General features: G+C 43.8%; 2 protein-coding genes across 2 annotated transcripts in view; one reads left to right on the forward strand and one right to left on the reverse strand.

The window, feature by feature from the left end:
- RGS9 (regulator of G protein signaling 9) overlaps positions 1-4,767 on the reverse strand; it is a 67,432-nt gene extending 62,665 nt beyond the window's left edge. The window contains exon 1 of the mRNA XM_079965444.1: positions 4,558-4,767. Coding sequence (XP_079821570.1) covers positions 4,558-4,620 — 63 coding nt within the window. The 5' untranslated portion in view covers positions 4,621-4,767. The remainder of the gene's footprint in view (positions 1-4,557) is intronic.
- Positions 4,768-9,221: 4,454 nt separating this feature from the next.
- GNA13 (G protein subunit alpha 13) overlaps positions 9,222-21,109 on the forward strand; it is a 32,531-nt gene continuing 20,643 nt past the window's right edge. Inside the window, exons 1-2 of the mRNA XM_079965607.1 lie at positions 9,222-9,570; positions 16,319-16,545. Coding sequence (XP_079821733.1) covers positions 9,288-9,570; positions 16,319-16,545 — 510 coding nt within the window. The 5' untranslated portion in view covers positions 9,222-9,287. The remainder of the gene's footprint in view (positions 9,571-16,318; positions 16,546-21,109) is intronic.

Genomic DNA, 21,109 nt, shown 5'->3' on the forward strand with positions numbered 1-21,109 from the left:
GAAAACTCGCATCAGTCGGATGGTGCAGGGCATACTGTTTTTGTAATGAGCAAATAACTCCAGAGGCTTGTCACTTCCCTCTTCCCGCCGAGTGCCCTCTTGTCATTTAAGAAATATAATATATATCAAAGTGAACAAGGGAGATTGGGTAGGAAGCTTTCATTAGGTGCTGCTGTACTGACTCAGCCACAAACCATGCCTTTTGCTGATGAGAACGCAGCAGGCCTTTTCCCTCATCTGAGAAGGAAAGTGGCTGCTTATTAAGAGTTCTGATATATTGAAAATTGCTAGCCATGCTGGCAGGCCAACCAATGCCCAGAAGGGCTAGTTTGCATAACAGTCGAGGAAGGAATGGGGAGGAATTCAATTCACTTTGTGTTTCAACGCAAACCTACCTCATTCGCACTTCCTGAAATAATATAGCAAATCGAAACAAGGCTATCTTTTGAAATTCACACTTCTCCAAATTTTGCAGTGTGGTTCTTTAAACAAATTAAATTGTATGAAAGCACATATATTAATGGAAATTGTTGAAAGTATCAGGGTGCGACTCAGCTTCCACTGTGGAATCTGCATGTGAGAGAGCAGAGGAACCTCCAAACTTCCTAGGCTGGCATCCTTGCGCTGAGCTGTGTGACAAACCAAAATTAACAGATCTGTCTATCCCGAAGATGAGGCTAGCAAGCGGTGGAGCTATCTGGTGCAGCTCTAGGACCCCAGCACATATTGCACAAGTGCGTGAGGGAGGCTGTGTGTGTGCTCTCTGATGTGAAGGACCATGGGCCAGTACCAACAAGGCCCTGGATCTACTGAATAAGAATCTACACTGAATAAGAAACTTGAGGGGAAGCAGCAGGAAACACGGCAGGCATGCCTTGAAATAGGTTTCTGACTGAAAACTTAACTGAAGGAATAAGGGTACTGTATACTTAACGGTCTTATCCTTGTGGTCATGGGCAGGCAGCAAAAACATTAATGTTGCCATACCTTAGTACCTCCCAGATGTGGGTGGGGCTGTGGTCTAAACCACTGAACCTCTTGGGCTTGCCGATCGGAAGGTCGGCGGCTTGGATCCCTGCGACGGGGTGAGCTCCCGTTGCTCTGTCCCAGCTCCTGCCAACCTAGCAGTTTGAAAGCACACCAGTGCAAGTAGATAAATAGGTACCACTGTGGCGGGAAGGTAAACGGCATTTCCGTGCACTCTGGCAGTCGTCACGGTGTCCCATTGCACCAGAAGCAGTTTAGTCATGCTGGCCACATGACCCGGAAAGCTGTTTGTGGACAAACGCCAGCTCCCTCGACCCGAAAGTGTGATGAGCGCCGCAGCCCCATAGTCGCCTTTGACTGGACTTAACTGTCCAGGGGTCCTTTACCTCTCATTCAGCTTGGTGTGTCAAAAGATGTCCCAAGCCTTTCCTTACCTGCTTTTACTGCTCTCTCAGTATCTTTATGCTACATAGGGTTGCCGTATTTCAAAAAGTGAAAATCCGGACACAAAAGTTGTTGAGGTTTGTTTGTTGCGCTCCCCCCCAAAAAAAATCTCAACAAAAAATGAAGTTTTTAACCTATTTTTTAGGGAAATCGCCAAAAAATCAACACTTCCAATATGTGCTAACATATACCCAGGTTTTCCCAGACGTTTTAACCACTTTCAGAAAATTCTGCCTGGACACCATTTTCGAAGGACAAACCCTGGCTACGTCCAAGAAATTCTGAACATATAACAGCCCTATGTTACATTGTGTCACCTTGTTCCAGGTTTGCCAGATGCCCTATATAATGTATTATATAACAAGGCTCACACAATAGCCCTCCCCCATTGAGCTTTCGGCATCTTTCTATTGTTATTGAGATATTGATCTACAAATCCTGTCAATCCATCCCTTGTTGACTCTCTACCTAAGAGGAGCGCATGACTGACTGGTTTGGGATAGTCATTTGCAGCTGCAATCTTCTGATGCCCGCTTACCTGAGAGTAAGCCCCAATGAACTGAAAGAGGCTGGCTTATTCTGAGTAGACAAAGGTCAGCAACACCACTGCAGTATAATTTAACCTTCATTGCATTATGGGGCCCAAGGCAGCATGGTTCTCAGTACCATCCAGGTACTGACTAGGCCCAGACCTGCTTAACTTCAGCAGAGTGGTGGCCACAGGTGTCTTGAGTTTTAGACCAAATTCTCAGGTATGAAGTATGCAGTAGCATCTCGCAAGAGGCCCAGTTTTCCTCAAAGCTTCCCACAGGCATCAATGGGAATTGCTTTTTAAATTTTAGAAACAAGTAACGGAAGACAATGGACTTAGGTTGTTGCAGTAAGGCTCAAAAGGGAGAGGGGTGAGCCCTGCAACTTCTTTTTAAATATTAGAGGAAGGCAAGATGAAGACACAAATATGCGGACAGGATCATTACTATCCCATCTTTACTACCTGTGGGCATTTTTTATAAACTGGATCCAGTTTCATCTTGTGCTTTATGACAAGTGAACAATATGGATCAACTGATAAGCGGCTTAGCGGCTTAGGAAAAGGCGGGGGGAAGGGGAACAAACCCGCAGGAACTCGCAAGACATTTCCTCTTGCGAAGCAAGCCCATAGGGAAATTCGTTTTGCGAAGCGCCTCCAAAACGGAAAACCCTTTCGTCTAGCGGGTTTTCCGTCTTGCGAGGCATTCGTCTTGCGGGGCACCACTGTACTTTGCCCAACATTGGGCTCTCATGCTCTAACGACTGAGCTACGCCAGCTGTCTTAATATAAGGAAAATGTAATTCCTAAACTGATCTTTTGTTCCTCCCGGAGTTGATCTCCTTGCCTTCTGTGGAATTTGCAAGCATGTAAATCAAAACAGAACATGGCCCAATTGCTCTTTTAAATAAATCTTGACAGGCTCTAGGAACAAACAGTTCCAAAGGAAAACATTGTGGTATCCCGCTTTGAGCATGAAAAGTACAAGTGCTGGTGATGTATGACAAATATTGTGACACAAAATAAATTCACACTCCCTCTCATCTCTTTTCTTTTTTGCTTGTAATCCTGTCGCTGCCTCCTATGTTTGATACTCAGCTAAAACAGCTTAGATGTGAATGTGTTCCTATGTTGTGCCATTGTGTGTACACACACAATCTCACACACACACACCAGAAATGGGCAGCTATCCATATCACTGGGAAGTCAGCTAATTCTATTCAGCAGGATAAGCCACAGACAAGAAAGGCAGGAACGTTTAGGGGAGAAAAGCTGGGCTAATACCTTGCCTGCTTAAACTCTTTTCACATATTGGTGCTAATAAAATGCTTTTATATAGATGCTTTGGGGGAAAGAATGAGGTAGTTAATCCCAAACATAGTTATTTGTCAACATGCTGTCTGTAAGGCTTAAACTATTATAAAGGCATATATACACCCACTTTAAAGTAAATTATGAACAGGCAGAGAAAACAGCTTGCAGCGTCTTTTGAGGGGGCGGAAAGACACCATCAATGTCAAGTATATTTACTCAAATAAATGGCTTAGGCGGCAGTCTAAACCCCACTTACCTGGGAGTAAGTCCCAGTGAATTCAATAGGACTTACTTCCGAGCAGATATGGTTAAGATTGTACTGTCATTTACCTCCAAAAAAGGTTAATGAAAAAAAGGTGGGTTTTTCTCATCCTTTCCTCTGCACGTTTATGAGTGAGGTAAATGAATGCAAATGAGGTTGGCTCCCTTCTCCAAAATCAAATAATGGATAATGGATTATGTGATGTAGACCAATCTGTTAGCTGCTTAGAGTTGTTGGGGTTTTTTCCTAAAAATGTTAAGCAGTCATAAATTATCTAAATAAATAGGATTCCAAATCTATGTGGAAGGCTGGGAGTACAGCACCAGGGGGTCGTAGATACTCTAGATTAATAACAGCAGCATAAAAACATCTGGGTCTACATGGGGTTAGGATGGAACTGCAGCAATGAATAACGCTTGGAGGGGGACGTGAAATTAACCGGGTTGCAGTTCAGTGCTGAATTAGGGCTGCAAACCCAGGGTGATGGGCTTTTATCCCTCAAAATTAAAATATTAATGGCCATCAAAGCAAAAAAATACCCTCCATGCAAGAAATTGTAGCCTTACGAATGAGGTAAAATAATAAGAGCTATTTTTTAATATAAAAAATAATGATATATCCATAATGCTTATAGCTGCTCAGTTTTATTTCAAGCAGCTATTGCTGTTCCCATGCGCAAACAAACTGTGTGTAACAGGTTGCTTTCATCCGGTGACTTCCAAAAACAAGGGTATTTGTCTTTATTTGCTCTGTAGCAAAAGGGCTGGGGAAAACAGCAAGCAAAGATTCTTTTTAAAATACTCCGCTAATAGAATCATAGGGTCCTTGGAAAATAATTAATTCTGAAAACTGTAAGAAACAGCACACCTTATCCGGATAACATGCCTATTGTTTGCATGCAAAAATCTTTGTGATATACAATGCTGGCCAGAGGGCAGATGTTTCCCAGATGTGTTCAGGGTTCCTGCACTAGCCAGTTCATCTATTTCTCAGGTAGACTCTTAAAGTAATAACAAGTTACCTTTTTCAGGAATGCCATTCTTGGCCTGTAACGCTGCCCTTGATCTACGCGTCTGATGGTCATGGTGGTCTACTTAGCCAAGCCGAAAGCTACAAAAAGAAGAGGAAAGAAGAAAGAAAAAAACAGGCCTAACCAATTGCAGGGAAGCTGGTCCTCTTGTTACTGATTTCAGGCAAACTGCATGACTCGAAATCCCCAGCCTAGAGAATAAAGGCAGCGGTGGAATCGGGCACTGTCCCGTCATAGCCAATCAGCAAGGAGCGCCGAGGTCTTATTTGCATGTGTTTTTGGAGTCTTTCCAAGCTGCCAGCATTAGGGGGAGCCCACTCATCTATTTACAATACTAACGGGATACGAAACGGAAGGAGAATTCGGATCGGAAACTAATCTGAATCGTTTACGAGATTAGAAATTGTTAGCAGGTTGCACGTCCCAGCAAAAGAACAAAATTCGAACAGATGCTCTTTTCTTTCTTTTTAAGGATGGGTTAATGTGTTGAAAAATATGGGGAAACAGACTTGTTTCAATCTCAAACGCTGTTTAGCTGGAAACGCTGGATTTATTTAGATCCCCACCCGCAGGTAACATTATAAAGCTGTAAAGCAGCAGGTTGCACCGAGAAAAATACAGGATGCATATTTTCCACATTCCACTGATGTGGGGCTTCTCTGGGCTGTAGTCCAGATCCAGGCCACAAATATTCAAAATCCGGACTGAGGGGGTCTCCATAGCTCATGACCTCACCTGATGATGCTCCCTGTTTGGCTGTTGTAAACTTCAGAAAGATGCTAAGGCTTGGACATATCTCCCATGCAGAGGAAAACCCAGATAGCAGAAGCTACTGAAAATGCCTTTGTGTGCTGCCTTGCCATATTAAACACAAGAGGGTGCTTGGAGTCAAAACTTCAGCCCATGACCACCTGCTGTTCTTACCCCCCAATAACCAGTATTTGATCAGTGCTCCAATGAACAGAGAGTGTCAAAACCTGAGTTTTCAGATGTGCCGTCATTGTGAGCCTACTGTTTGTTCCTGTTGGAAATGTACGTTTTTCCTTCACACCATCGATGTTGGCTGGCTTCCAAACAACCACAACTAGTTCCGCAGACCTAATTTAACTTTGGGTTTGTGTTTCTAAAACAACAGCTCTCCACATAACGTATGGCAATTCGTTTTTTGAATTGAGGGGACCTTTCAAAGGCAGATTGTAATATGGCAATTAGGTCTTCTGTTCATCGTCGTCGTCGTCATAATCATCATCATCATATATCCCTGGAAATTCCCCAGTCCTGGGGCATACTGAAAGCTGCTCTTTAAGAATCCTAGCCAGCATATGAGTGTTAAACGCAACTGCCATTTTGCTTTGAGTTGTTTCATAGGCCACAATTTGTAAATGGAAAAGAATAAATTAGAATTTGATTTCAAGAGAATATGGCAGAGTGGCCCCAAGCACTTGAGGTTTTGGTTCTCTACACATATATCTGGGGGAAAGCCTAATTGAACTCAGTGCGCTTGTTTTTGAGTACTCATGTGTAACATTGCAGGAAACCAATCGCAAAAGTAGGGTAACACCATTAATCACCTCCCATAAACACACACAGGAGAGGAACAGAAGAAACTATGGTATTACAAGACAGCATTTATTGAATGCATTTTGGAAAAATTATCAAGAGCATTTTTTTATATAGCAACAATTGACATATCGGGGGTATTGCAGTTACTGTCCATACTTCATAAGATACATGCCCTTTTATCCTGAGTTGCAGGTATATACACACATGGTGATGGGTGGGGGGAGTTGTAAACAGTGAGGTCAGAAAATGAAATGAAATGCAGAAAGGTGCAGGGATACATTACATTATTAACAGCAGCTATTAGCACATAAGCAAACAGTTGTGTGAATAACATTGACATTAGCAAGCCAATTAACACATGTAGCGTGATGAAAATCCATTGTGCTCATTCAGTACACAAATGATAGCACTGAGCCTCTTGAAGTCTCTTGAAGTCTTGTGATCTGAGCGGTTTCACTTTGCAATCTCCCTTTGAAGTTCCTTCGGTTCAAGGATGGCCACCTTTAGGTCACTGGTAGGGTATCCTGGGAGTTTGAATGTTTTCCCCTGGTTTTTCAACATTTGTGCCTTAAGTAGGGCGCTGCTGGCAAGTATTGCCATATATCACAGTGGAAGATGTGCAGGTGAATGAACCTCCAGTGTTGAGGATGACACTTACTAGGTCTTGTTATAGTAGATATAGGGTCAGAGTTGGCTAAGAGACCTGATTCCTGTGTTCATTTCTGCTACATGTCTTGTTGTTACTAGTTAGTAGCTACAGTATTTTAGCTTGTGGAATTGCCTGTGATCAGGTGTAGGATTTCACCGAAGGCCTGCGCTATTGTCCAGGATAGACTGTATATCATTGATCTCGAGGGATTTTAACTGGGAACTGAGGTGACAAAAAAATGTGGCCTGTCATTTTCTCTTCTAGGCAGTGCTGTAGTTATAGGGGGGATTTTTTGCTCCGGTTAAAGCCTCCAGAGGGGCACCATTGAGGCTCCCAACCTGTATGTGTTTGTATGCAAATGCACATGGGGTGTGTGCCAAACTGGGTCTTTGACCTGGGTGAAATAAAGCCTAGTTTTGCCTCTGCTTTTGGATAATAGATAATACTTCCCAAGTTTTAATCTGTTCTTGTTGATCTGTTGTTTTTTCACTTTGATAGGGGAACATTGTACTAAGAGGAAACTCCGATTGTTGTTGTTGTTGTTATAATCTGAGCAGATGTGGTTACATCATAGGGATTAGCTGTAGACAATAGTGTGTTGGGGTGAAAACAGAAAGCATGGTAGTATGTTCAGCTACCAGTGAGTCTCCTATATAAGGAGATGCTCTGTTATGAACTTGCACAGCGGCATGTGAACCTCTTATGCAGACTGGTCTAGGATCACACTGATGGTGAGGTAGAAATTGCTGGAGTCGTGGTGGAATAGTTCAGATATCCCCAGTCAGTGAGTCCGGATTATAAAGATGACAATCATCAATAGATGTATCTCAGGTAGAGGAGAGGCTTTGAAGAATGGGAGATAAGCAAGTGTTATATCTGTGTCTTCAATGAAACTGTGAATGGCCACTGTTAATAATGTAATTATCACAGCCTGAGCTTTTCTGTCTTTCCTTTCCTCCCTACCTCACAGTTTATGTTTTAAATTGTGTTTGCTGATTGTGTCTTATTTATTATTATTATTATTATTGTATATATAAAGAAATGTGCTTCCCTTATGGCATCCAGATGTGGCTGCTTCATAAAATCACATTAGAGACCTTGGGATAAGCAGTGCTTACAAGTGGGGCAGATCCCCACCATACAAGCAATGTGCATATAAGAACATTACTTTATCCTCGGAACTGTAGTTTAAGGCTAATGGGAACTGTATCTTTGAGGAGAAAACAATGGTCTCATGTGTTTCCTACTGAAAAATTGCAGCCAAACGCAATCAGAGTAGGCTCAACCTGATGGGGAGATCTCCTTTCTTCTGTGCTGGAATGCTTAATTTCTAACAGGACAGGTGAAGATGCCCCTACCCTGCTTCGAAGCAACATTCGAGAACCAGAAAACCAGTGAGGTGTAGTGGTTAAGAGCGGTAGATTCTTAATCTGGGAACCGGGTTCGCGTCTCTGCTCCTCCACATGCAGCTGCAGGGTGACCTTGGGCTAGTCACACTTCTCTGAAGTCTCTCAGCCTCACTCACCTCACAGAGTGTTTGTTGTGGGGGAGGAAGGGAAAGGAGAATGTTAGCCGCTTTAAGACTCCTTCGGGTAGTGATAAAGCGGGATATCAAATCCAAACACTTCTTCTTCTTCTTCACCCTCCAGTGATCAGATTCGGTTATGTATTTGAGGGCAGAGAGAAACATGGGCATAGCCAGGATTTATGTTAGAGGAGTGGGCAGGACACCCACCTGTCATCATCCACTGTCCATGGGCGTAGTCAGTGGGTGCAGGGAGGCAGCTGCACCCCTAAATCAAGTAAATAAAAATGCTTAAATAACTAACCAATTGCGTCACAGATAACTCGGTTCTGCCCCCCCCCCCGCAACATAAAGCCTGCGCCCCTAAATTAAATCCTGGCTACGCCCATGCCTCTCTGGCTTTGCTTAGCAGATTTGGAATGAAACGTCTCAACAGCAGTCGTTTCAATTTTTCCTTTTAACCCGTGCTGGGGAAGGGGAATTGTCAAAATCATTCTACAATTTCTACTTTTAGTGAAGTATTTTTATTTAATTACTTGATTTTTGGCGGAGGGAGTGCAGCTCCTCCCCGCCCGCCCCTGGCGAGAAACGCACTCTGCACATGCTCTGAGCACTTTTCTCACTATACTTTTGGCGCCTCGGCTACCGTGAAAGGAAACCGATACGAGGGGGATTCTGCCTCGCAGAAGAGAAATCACGTGACAAAAAAGCGCGCGGGGGAGTTTTGCAGGGAGTACGCCACACGGCCACGTGACGGAGGACGGCGGGAGCGTTGACGGACGGAAAGCGAGAAGTCAGCCGCGTGACGACAGGGAGGCTCCTGATTGGGGAGCTCGCCACGTGACGCCCTCGGAGCGGCGCCTCGCGTCACGTGGGAAAGGGCTGGGGGGGGAGGGGGCTGGCCTGCCCGTCCCCGGGAGCTACGCAGGCGCAGAGCGGCGCAGGGCCGCGGCGGCCGCTCCCTGGCTGGCAGTGCTCGCTAAGATGGCGGATTTCCTGCCATCGCGGTCCCCGCTGTCGGGCTGCTTCCCGGGCTGCCTGCTCAACAGCAGCGAGGCGGAGCAGCAGCGAAAGTCCAAGGAGATCGACAAGTGCCTGTACCGCGAGAAGACCTACGTCAAGCGGCTCGTCAAGATCCTGCTGCTGGGCGCGGGCGAGAGCGGCAAGAGCACCTTCCTGAAGCAGATGCGCATCATCCACGGGCAAGACTGGGACCGGGCCGCTCGAGAGGAGTTCCGCGCCACCATCTACAGCAACGTCATCAAGGGTGAGGGTGGAAGGGGGGGTCCTCCCTCGCGCGCGCCCCCGTCCGTCCCCCTCCCCAAACTTTGGGGCCACCGGAAAGAGGGAGGGGGGAACAGAAGAGGCGCGCGCCCCCGATATCCGTTGAGGTGGGGGAGGGGGAAGCCAGCAAAACAACAAAAAAGCGGTGGGGGGGGGAGAGAGAAAAAAGAACCGCAACGTTGCAGGGAGAAATCCTTCAGCTGCTGCTGCTAGTGAAAGACGGAAGCCCAGAGAGAGAAGGAAAAAAGAGAGGGTGGGAAAGGTCTGCGGAGGCGAAGTCGCTGGAGCCTTGAGGGTGTACGTGGGGAAAAGAAAACACGCGTGTGAGGGCTGCGGCTGGAGAGGGTGTCTTGAGGGAGACGGGCCAGAACGAACGTCTCACTTCTTGCCCCGTTTTTTTTTTTTTTTTTTGGCCCTTGGCATCCCCAGCCGCCCTCGCCGCAGCTTTCCTGTTTTCACTTTTTCAGTACACGTGTCATCGGTTTTGGAGGGTGCTTGGGTATGGGAAGGTCCCCCCGCGCGTGTGTCGCCCGACTCGGCTGTGCTGTGACGAGTTGGGGATTTTCGAACAGGGCCTTTATAAAGAACCTGACAGCTGCCTTGTGCTATGTGAGAACTGATGGCTTTCTACGGCACTGAGAACCTGGGACGCTTTGCAGGCGAAGCATGTTCTCTACCACTGAGCTAGTGGTGGTGGACATGTCGTGGGTACAACATAACTCGGAGAAACGTGATCAGAGCATGATGAAGAAGGGACGGGAGGGAGGGAGTAAGGCGGAGTTGGGGGCACAGAGAGTCTGGGTGGCAACGCTGGCTTGCGCTCTTTTATTTTGAATCCTGAATTGGAAGCATGCTGTTTAGTCAGTTGTTGTTTAGTCGTGTCCGACTCTTCATGACCCCATGGACCAGAGCACGCCAGGCACTCCTGTCTTCCACTGCCTCCCGTAGTTTGGTCAAACTCATGCTGGTAGCTTCAAGAACACTGTCCAACCATCCACCTCTCTGTCGTCCCCTTCTCCTTGTGCCCTCCATCTTTCCCAACACCAGGGTCTTTTCCAGGGAGTCTTCTCATCTCATGAGGTGGCCAAAGTATTGGAGCCTCAGCTTCACAATCTGTCCTTCCAGTGAGCACTCAGGGCTGATTTCCTTAAGAATGGAGAGGTTTGATCTTCTTGCAGTCCATGGGACTCTCAAGAGTCTCCTCCAGCACCATAATTCAAAAGCATCAATTCTTTGGCAATCAGCCTTCTTTATGGTCCAGCTCTCACTTCCATACATCACTACTGGGAAAACCATAGCTTTAACTATACGGACCTTTGTTGGCAAGGTGATGTCTCTGCTTTTTAGGATGCTGTCTAGGTTTGTCATTGCTCAGTACGTTGGTTTAAAGATGTGTGTGCTCTTTTATGTTGGAGTAGTTGGGGTCCTGGCATGTACTGTATATGGAATTAATAGTGTGGTGGTCAGGATGGCCTTGTCCCAGATTCTGTAGTGCACTCGTTGGCCATCAGTTGGCGGGTTGGAACCCACTTCACAACCTGATCCAAAGTGGGGTGTAGCAGAAGTACTACCGCCATGCATATAGGTGATGAAAGATTAAGAATGGGTCCCCAGATGCATGTTAGGGTTAAAAGTGAGTCCTGAGTCTGAAAAGGTTGAAGATACCTGTTGTAGTGTGCCAGTAGTTGTAGCAAATATATATTATGTTATGGCTATAATGTGATATGAAGCTGTGGCTCTGGGTATGTAGAGAGACGAAACTAGGCATAGCACTATGGGCATAGGAATTGCAATTGCAAGGTTAATGAGGGGCTTCAGAGAAAAGTTTCCAAAAGTCAGTTACCTGAGTGTACAGAAGAATTGTGGACCTAAAAACGTAAGGCTTGCATATGGTGAAAATGGATTATAAATGTGAGTAGTCATGTGTGTGTTTATAGTCACTCAAGGTTAGACAGCCAAATGTTTCAATGTCTGCTGCAGGAGGTGAATGGTCCATAACGGAACAATGTGGAATGGAGTACAAATCCTGCCTGGGGAGTTTATTTTTAAAGAATATTCTTGAGATTTATCAAACAGGAGTTCGTATAAGCTTGTTATCATGCCTTGCTTATGACACCTGACAGTTCAGTTGTGTCTGTAGTTTTTTGCATTTGTAATTTATTGCATGTGAAATTGGGGACATGAAGGGTAAGCGAGGAGAGTTCTTGGTGGTTACATAGTGAGGAGAGAAGGGTAGGCATGGGACGAGGCATTTTTTTACTTTTCACAAAGTGATGAACAGTTACGGAAATATGTCCAAAACTTGTCCAAGAATGGATATATCTGTACCGTTGCTTAGTGTCATTCTAATGCTGTCTTGTGACATGGAAGTGAGTAGTATAGGAACAAATTATTTTTGCATGTCAGTTGGCTTGTGTGCTTCCTCTCCCTGCCCCCTCCTGGCTTACAAAATATTTGGGTTTGGCTCAAGCTACAACTGGTGACAATATGGTACAGTCTAAGATTCCAGCTTTAACCTGTCCAGTCTCGTTTTCAACTTCCTAACAGTTTCTCTTTTTATGCACAATGAGAGTTGATGTGTACAAATCTCAATTGAGTAAAAAAGCACAGAATTAAAGATGTAAGATTTCTGGGAATTTTGAAGTCATTGAGGGCAGGAAGGTTTTTCCCCAGTGTTTCTCCTGAATGCCCTTCCCTGGAAATTTTTGGATTTATTTATTTTTAAATACAATACTTGTACATTACATACTCTTTACATATTAAAAGGCATGTTATTACTTTAGGAACATTAGATGCATTATGTCTAACTTGATTTACCACAGAATTATCATGTCTAGTATATTTAAAATAACATTTGTTCAGGCAAATGGAATTTAAAGTTTTCGTTTAAAAATGGAACTACAAGCTACAAATTGTAAGGAACCTAGCATTTATTTGGTTTTGCCAGTAAATGAGCACACAAAAACAATAACTAGAGACCATCAACATTATAGTAAAACAAATGATTCTTCAGAAAATTATGATGTCATCTTCTTCAGTCCTCCACAGTATAAAACAGACATAAAAAGAGCCAAGAGAAAGATGGGAGGAGGAACAAAACTCAGGGAACACTACAGTACATGAAATTTGAACAGTCTCTTTTTCTGTGGTATCACTTTCTGTTTCTTCATATTATCATGGACTTCTAAAAGCTGAAGGTTTCCCCAGATTGAAATAAATTCCTGTCATTTCACATAATCAGTTTATTTCTTGATTTGGTGTTTCAAACATAGACCAGTTTCTTTCACATGTTGGAGCAGATGGAGGAATCTGAAGTATGTAAGAAGCAAGAGGAGTCAGAGACTTTGTTGTGCAGAGACCTTGCCATCATTCTGCAGGCGAGATATGTTTGGCACAACCACACACTGTATTCCTTGACCAAATGTGTGAAGATGTTCTGAAGCCTGCAGCATTTGAAAGCACCTTTCCAACAACAAACCTTAAGTGTGCTCTTTGTTTTGTAATTTGATCATATTCAGAAGTAGTACTATCATCATTTATGACTTTGATCTTGGATCCAACAACAATGTGATTAGATGACAACAAATAATGTTGCTATGTACTAGCTCCTACTCTCAGTCCTTTGAGGCCTAGATGAGAGGACAGAAACAGGATCAACAAATATGTCAGTAAGAGGAAGATCACAAGCAAAGATGGCATTGAATGCTTCTTCCTTCTCATGTGACGGTGACAATGCCCTCCAAGGGTCCGAAATGCGTCTTGCTCTTGCATGTGAGCATTGTACTTTCAGTTGACAGCTCAGGACTTGTTCTCACTGTGCAGGAATTGTAATGATTTGATACTGTACATACATAGGTAAAGGTAAAGGGACCCCTGACCATTAGGTCCAGTCGTGACCGACTCTGGGGTTGCGGCGCTCATCTCGCTTTATTGGCCGAGGGAGCCGGCGTACAGCTTCCGGGTCATGTGGCCAGCATGACTAAGCTGATTCTGGCGAACCAGAACAGTGCACAGAAATGCCGTTTACCTTCCCGCCGGAGCGATACCTATTTATCTACTTGCACTTTGACATGCTTTCGAACTGCTAGGTGGGCAGGAGCTGGGACCGAGCAACGGGAGCTCACCCCGTCGCGGGGATTTGAACCGCCGACCTTCTGATCGGCAAGTCCTAGGCTCTGTGGTTTAACCCACAGCACCACCCGCGTCCCGCTGTACATACATAGTCTCACATAAAAATCTTCCTGTTGCATAGTTTTAGAAATCATTTGGCAGGGTGGGGAAAATATATGAACACTTTGTCCTAAATACTTTCTTTGTCATTCTAAATGAAAATATTTCATAATCCTTTTTTTTCTTTTCTTTTTTGTGGGGGAGAAACAAATATTTTTCAGGGGACCATCTCTACCCCCTTCAATTTTTCCATTTCCCCCACGGGCCCTCACATCTCCATACAGAACATATGTTTGCAAAAATAAGGCGTTAAAGCTGAAAGTGCATCCCATCTCAAGTATCTACCAAAAATTGTATACATTCAAATATTTGAAGATAGCTCTCTGGAAAGATGCATACAGGAGGTTGTACCATAAGACAGCTTACAAGCTTCACGTATGCAGGAGCTGCTTATATCCTTGATCTATATGTAGGGGAAAGTTGTTCTCTGATTCTCCAGTTTTTGAAGTGTCTAGAATCTGTTCAAAAATCATAAGATGGGGCTCTTGGCTTCTGAGCCTTGTCTATGGTGGTGCTTAATTTATACACGAACACAAGAATGGGGAGTTATCTGTAGTGTAAGCATAATCTTGTCATGCTGAGACTTTCTGTGCCAAGAAAATATGCCTTCTGGGCTGTCATGCTCTCTTAAATTCCTACACAGGTTAATATATGTCTTCTTCACATGTGTCATCAGGATGTGCCTGTCTCTCCTACCTGATCTAAATGTTAGCTGCCTCAGGCTTTTTCCACCCAGTTGTTACACTAGATCACCTAAGATTGAAGGAATTTTACATGGCTGGGCTTCTTGGGAATCAAACAGTGGTGGCACTTTGAGAAAATTATGCAGATATATTACACAGCTATAGATTGCCATTCCATTAATTGAAGGCTCTTCACTTAGTGGAGACTTTCTTGAGTGAAAAGGGGAAGGAGGGGGTGTTTTTTGGCTCCCTTTTCCCTAGAGCCCCCATTCTGCAGCACCTCTCACGCTGTTCCAAAGGGGTAGGGGGAGGTGTTTGAGGGCTCCAGAAGGAAAGGGAAACTGATGAAAATTGCCTTTCCCTGTTTCATGGAAGCCTCTGATGGATGAAAGAGCCTTCTGTTGAGCCAAAGGATACAGTTGGATACAAGCCTATGTTTACAAAAGAGAGATTATATTGTTCTATCGTCATGACTATCTGCAGTAAAATGGTCCCTCTTTTTTTCTTTATAGGCATCAACAATCCCAAATGAAAAGATCTCAACTAATAGCCACAATTCTAACTGTTTTGGCATTTAAAACTAAAATTCTCCCATTCTTCTTACTTTGAAAGTAAGAGAGTCTGAAAGAGAGACTGAATATATTTCACCAACTATTTTCCAGGATCATGATAACTGATACTAGATAATCAATATCTTACTGAAAATACTTAATAGTGTTTTTGAAACTACAAATATATTTTTAACTTTGACACCAAAGTAGGTTGTTCTGGTCTTATACATGTATTTCCACTTTTCATCAAATAACAGTACTTAGTATTCATATAGCACAGTAGAGTGTTAAAAATGCCTTGCTTCAGATATTATGTTTGCAGCACACCTGTAATATATGTTAGTGTTAAGTGTCTTGAGGCTGAAAAAGAGTGCCTACCTACAGTTATGTAGGAACTTCATGGCAGGTAAATTTTAAACCCACAAGTTGTTCATGACTGAATCCCTTAGCCCCTCCATTACACCAGTATTTTCATTTTATCAGTAAAATGTAACAGCTTGTGCACATTCTATTTTTTACCTCATATTTTAAGGATAGTATTTTCTTCACATTTTCAAGATGAGCTGGACTGCACTGAAGTCTGTAGGACTTATTTCCTGATAGGGCTGGGTGATAAATTGTCCCAAATGGTTCGAAGTCCATATTGTGATACCGGTTTCATAATTTTTGACCTGGCAATATATTGCAAATCATGGGGGGGGGGGTGCGCTTTGCAAAAATCACAATGTGGGCAAAATTGTGAAGCTAGCCAGTGCCTCTGCATAGCTCCATCCTTATTTCTGACATGATATATTGGTATATCATGATGTTTAGCTGGCGATATATCACAAGATTGAAAACCAGGTATCACTCAATCCTATTTCACGATGTGCTAGAATTAAAGTGTTAGGCCAGTTTTGCAATTGCATCCCAAGTTATTACCATGTCTATAGTTCATTATTTGAAAAGAAAATTTGAAGACATGCTTTATCAAAGCTGATAACCTCCCTATTTCTGATTACCACTTTGGACTCTGTTAAGTGTCCTATTCCAGCAGCTGTCTTAGGCATATATGAAACAGCTATTCTCCAGACCCAAAATTGCACAGGATCTGGTTATGCAGAAAACAGCCGGGGCTACTACAGACATTTTTCTATCCATTACACTACTTGTCATTAGATCGGGTCTCTCTATGTGTGTCACTCATGGCTTTTTGAGAGAAGCTGTTTATTGGGCCTAAAATAAATACCACTAGGAAAATAACAAAGTGCTTTCAATTTTGTTGAAGGTGTAAGAGTCCTTGTGGATGCTCGAGAGAAACTTCATATTCCTTGGGGAAATCCTTCTAACCAAAGAAATGGTGACATGCTGATGGCCTTTGATACCCGCTCAGGAGTGGTGGCGCACGGAATGGTGGAGACCCAAGTTTTTTTGCAGTTCCTTCCAGCAATAAGAAGCTTGTGGGCAGATAGTGGTATCCAGCATGCCTACGACAGACGCAGAGAATTTCAACTGGTAAGAAGCACATTTGATACTTGTTGTTCCTGTTGAGATCACATATTGTAAAATGTTTTCAGGTGAAATAATGGTTCCTTTCTGAGCCATTGTAAAAGTTATCATTAGCCATGATCAAAATACTCCGAAGATGTATAGCCTAGTCTGATATGATTTTCATATCACAAATTGATTATTAAGAATCATTACACAGAACTTAATAGCCACAAGGCCCACCATAATTGTAGCAGAGCCTGAAATTTGAACCTGGCCTTGAGATCATATAAGAATGATTTCCTTCTCTTAATGTACTTCAGATAAACTAAAGATACAAAAAGGGGGAAAAAAGGTATTACAAGCTACTTGTGCACCACATATGTCTGGTTAAAATCAGGTGTAGGTTTTGAAAGAAGTTTAGGGATGATGATAAACACAGTCAGGGGTAATGATGTGGGAATATTTGGTTTCTAGAGGAGCAAGGCACAAATAACTACAGCATGGTGTTATTTTACATGGGAAATAGGAAACTGCCTTAGTGCCAGAGCATTGGTCTGTATAGCTAAGTGTTATCTACACTAACTGGCAGCAGCTGTTCGGGATTTCAGACAGGATTCTTTTCCTTATGTACCTGGAGATGCAAGGTATCAAACATTCCGCATACAGAACAGTTGCTCTACCACTGAGCTATGGCTCCTCTTATTCCCACTCACCTAACTCTTGGTAATGTTACCTTTGCTCAAAAGAGTCCTAGGATGCTAAACACGAGCATATGAACTGCCAGTGTTAGAAATTAACCGGGTACCAGGCACATTTTGCTATTGGCACGGGTCCAATTACGATCACATGGAGATTTCTGGATGCCAGGTTGGCACCTGACATCTCCATCTGGCTTGCCTCTCCAGCTTTCTTGAGGAGGTACACAGAAGAGCTTATTTATTGCATTTATATCCCACCTTCTCTGAGTACATGGTTCACTCCCTCTCCTCAGTTAATCCCTACAAAGACCCTATAGAGCAGCGGTTCTCAACCTGGGGGTCCCCAGATGTTGTTGGACTACAACTCCCATCATCCCTGAGCTCTGGCCTTGCTAGCTAGGGGTGATGGGAGTTGTAGTCCAACAACATCTGGGGACCCACAGGTTGAGAAAGGCTGCTATAGAGCAGTGTTTCCCAACCTTGTGCCTCCAGCTGTTTTTGAACTACAACTCCCATCATCCCTGACTAGCAAGACCAGTGGCAAGGGATGATGGGAATTGTAGTCCAAAAACAGCTGGAGGCACAAGGTTGGGAAACACTGCTATAGAGGCTGTGCCTGGCCCAAGGTCACCCAGTAAGCTTCACTACTGAGTGGGGATTTGAACCCTGGTCTCCCAGGTCCTAGTCAGACACTCTAACAACTACAGCAAACTGGCTTCTAGAGTATTTCTGATATGGGGCAACTATATAAATTAAGTAGGTAAATAAATATGGGGGAAAGCAAGATGTTACTTAGGGAAGGCTTCCATATGTCTTCATTTCGTTGCACTTCCCAGTTGTGTTCCCAGTTCTCAAAACCAGTTTATCCTTCTCACCTCATGCACTAATATTCAAGTGAAGGTAAAGGTAAAGGTACCCCTGCCCGTACGGGCCAGTCGTGACCGACTCTAGGGTTGCGCGCTTATCTCGCTCAAGAGGCCGGGAGCCGGTGCTGTCCGAAGACACTTCTGGGTCACGTGGCCAGCGTGACTAAGCTGCATCTGGCGAGCCAGCACCAGCGCCGCACATGGAAACGCTGTTTACCTTCCCGCTAGAAAGCGGTCCCTATTTATCTACTTGCACTTAGGGGTGCTTTCGAACTGCTAGGTAGGCAGGAGCTGGGACCAAACGACGGGAGCTCACCCCGCCGCGGGGATTTGAACTGCCGACCTTTCAATCGGCAGGTCCTAGACTCTGTGGTTTAACCCACAGCGCCACCCGTGTCCCCAATATTCAAGTAGCGACATCCTATTATATAAACCACTGTTTGCATTAAATTGTCTGTCTATGTGCTTCTGAAAATCAAGATCAAACTGGTTTACAATTCTGGTACATCTTGTTGGTTTGGATGTTGGCCAGTTTTGTTTTGCTACAGATCAAGAAAATGAGGCATTGTAGCATATGAGAGAGAGTGAATATTCAAGCCTAAGGGTCATTCCAGGCTTGTTCATTTACTTTGAAACTATGTCTAAATCAAACTATAATTTTCTGGTTCAGACATAACGGGAAACTATGGTTTGTAGAAACGGTAAGTAAGATCATCTTACTGGGCAAGAGAAATGGGGGAAAGTGGAAGTGTGTGAGCCCAAGACTTGCTCATGTAGAGTCACCCTGTGGTTTGTCATTATATGTGAAACCATGCTGTTGTTGCCCATACTTCTCAATCTCCATATTATGAAATGAAGAACTGTGACAAAAATTTACCTCTACATCCAGAATAGCATATATGCAATAACGGCTTGGATTCCAAGAAGCACGTGTAGAACCCTGCTTACACAATGGGGCTTTCCTGCCCCATCTTCCACATTACAGCCCTTGAAAAGCTGCTCCTAAGGGTCAAAGGACCCTCCAGAATGGAATGGGATGGAATGTGTTGTGGGGAGCTGCAGAATCAATAAAGAGGGACGGGGATGACTTTCTGCTAATTTAAGTTCCTTTTTGGTTGGCAATATTGGATCCAAGCCAATGACAACAACAAGAGAAATCAGACATAAAACTCTTAGCATTTATATTTTAAGAAAAATAAATGGGCACGTATATGCAGAGTTTCTTCAGAACGTTTTCATTCAGGTTGTCAGTCCTTTGGCAAATGTGGAAACAAAGAGAAGAATTCAACGTTGTGCTAATACAGATGTTATTTTAGCTCAAGCATTTCTGCTTGCCCAGACTTCCCCTCTCCCCCTGCACACCCATCTGGGGTTTCTCCCACCCCACCCAAGCCAATATGGGGGAAGCCTGTCATGCCAGCATGAGCCATTGCACTTCCTACCACTAGTGGAGCTAGTTAACTGAATCCAGCCTCTAGTTACAAACTTTTGTATTTATCCAGTTCTCGTGACATAATTTAGGTGTTCCTTTGAATGCCTTAAATCATTAAAGCAAACTACTTCAAATCTCAGAAACCTCATTTAATTTGTGTGATGCTTTGTTGCAAGTGACAACTTTTTTGTTTGTGTTTTTAACTAATTTGATTTATGTACTGTTTTAAGTAATAATTGCATCTTGGCTTTGGGGTATATGGGAGAGAAGGGAAGGAAACATTAGTCAGTTTCACTTTCGATGCATACTCCAAAGTTTCCTGGCTTGATGAATGTTTGAACAGCACACAGCTGTCATTTCCTTCTCACACTCTCTCCCCTTCCCCCTCTCCCTCTCCCTTCCACTTCCCCAAATAGAAATGTGAACATTAACACTTTAGAATTTGGCAATAGCTTGTTCTTTACAAAGTTCACATAGTCTAAGGTAAAGGTAAAGGTACCCCTGCCCGTACAGACCAGTCTTGACAGACTCTAGGGTTGTGCGCTCATCTCACTCTATAGGCCAGAAGCCAGCGCTGTCCACAGACACTTCCGGGTCACGTGGCCAGTGTGACAAGCTGCATCTGGCGAGCCAGCGCAGCACACAGAACGCCGTTTACCTTCCCACTGGTAAGCAGTCCCTATTTATCTACTTGCACCCGGGGGTGCTTTAGAACTGCTAGGTTGGCAGGTGCTGGGACCGAATGATGGGAGTGCACCCCGCTGCGGGGATTCGAACCGCCGACCATGCGATCGGCAAGTCCTAGGCGCTGAGGTTTTACCCACAGCGCCACCCGTCACATTGTCTAGTTGTAGGGGTCAGATGGTTGCGTTGCATATAAAACTGCAACTAGACTGCAACTCACATAGTCTAGTTGCATATAAAACTGCTTTGCTTTTATTGCCTGAGTATCACGGTGAGGTGCCTGGTATACTGTAGAATATACTGTAGAATATAGCTCCACAAAAGTAGATGATTATACAGAGTGACTCTTAACTTAAGCTTGCAAAATTGCTAGCTACTCTTCACCTTTTAAATTCAAATTTGACTATTTTTCTGTTGCTTTGCCCATGGAGTTGTACAGTGAGAACTTTGTTACTGCAATACTTTCCACTGTCTGCTTTGCTTAGTTGTGGCTTCTTGCTAATGCAGAAGATCTGGACATGTGAAAATATGTGAAGTCAGCTGTACTTCTAACACCAAGTTTTAATACAACTCTTGTGTTTGTTTTTTTGGAACATAAAAGTTAACTAACTGCAGTTCTGGTCTGAACATGGGAGTTCAGTTCAATCTTTATTCCAACAAAGTCACAAATGTCTCCCAGTAAATATTGCAGAAGTGTAAGAAAGTGTAATAAAAGGCATGTTAAGAGTAAAGGCAGCTGAGAAAACCCCCCTCCAAAATCAAAAAAGGTAGGCAATACCTTTATTAGGGCCAACCAAAATGTTACAAAATATTGGCAAGCTGTCAGCTTCTCCAGAACTCTTCACTAGACAAGAAGTTAAAGCAGAAGGGTGTGGGGGAGGATGAGGAAGAATAAAGAGCAAAAAAGC

This window comes from Podarcis cretensis (assembly GCF_951804945.1).
Source record: "Podarcis cretensis genome assembly, chromosome: 2".
Classification (NCBI taxonomy): Eukaryota; Metazoa; Chordata; class Lepidosauria; order Squamata; family Lacertidae; genus Podarcis; species Podarcis cretensis.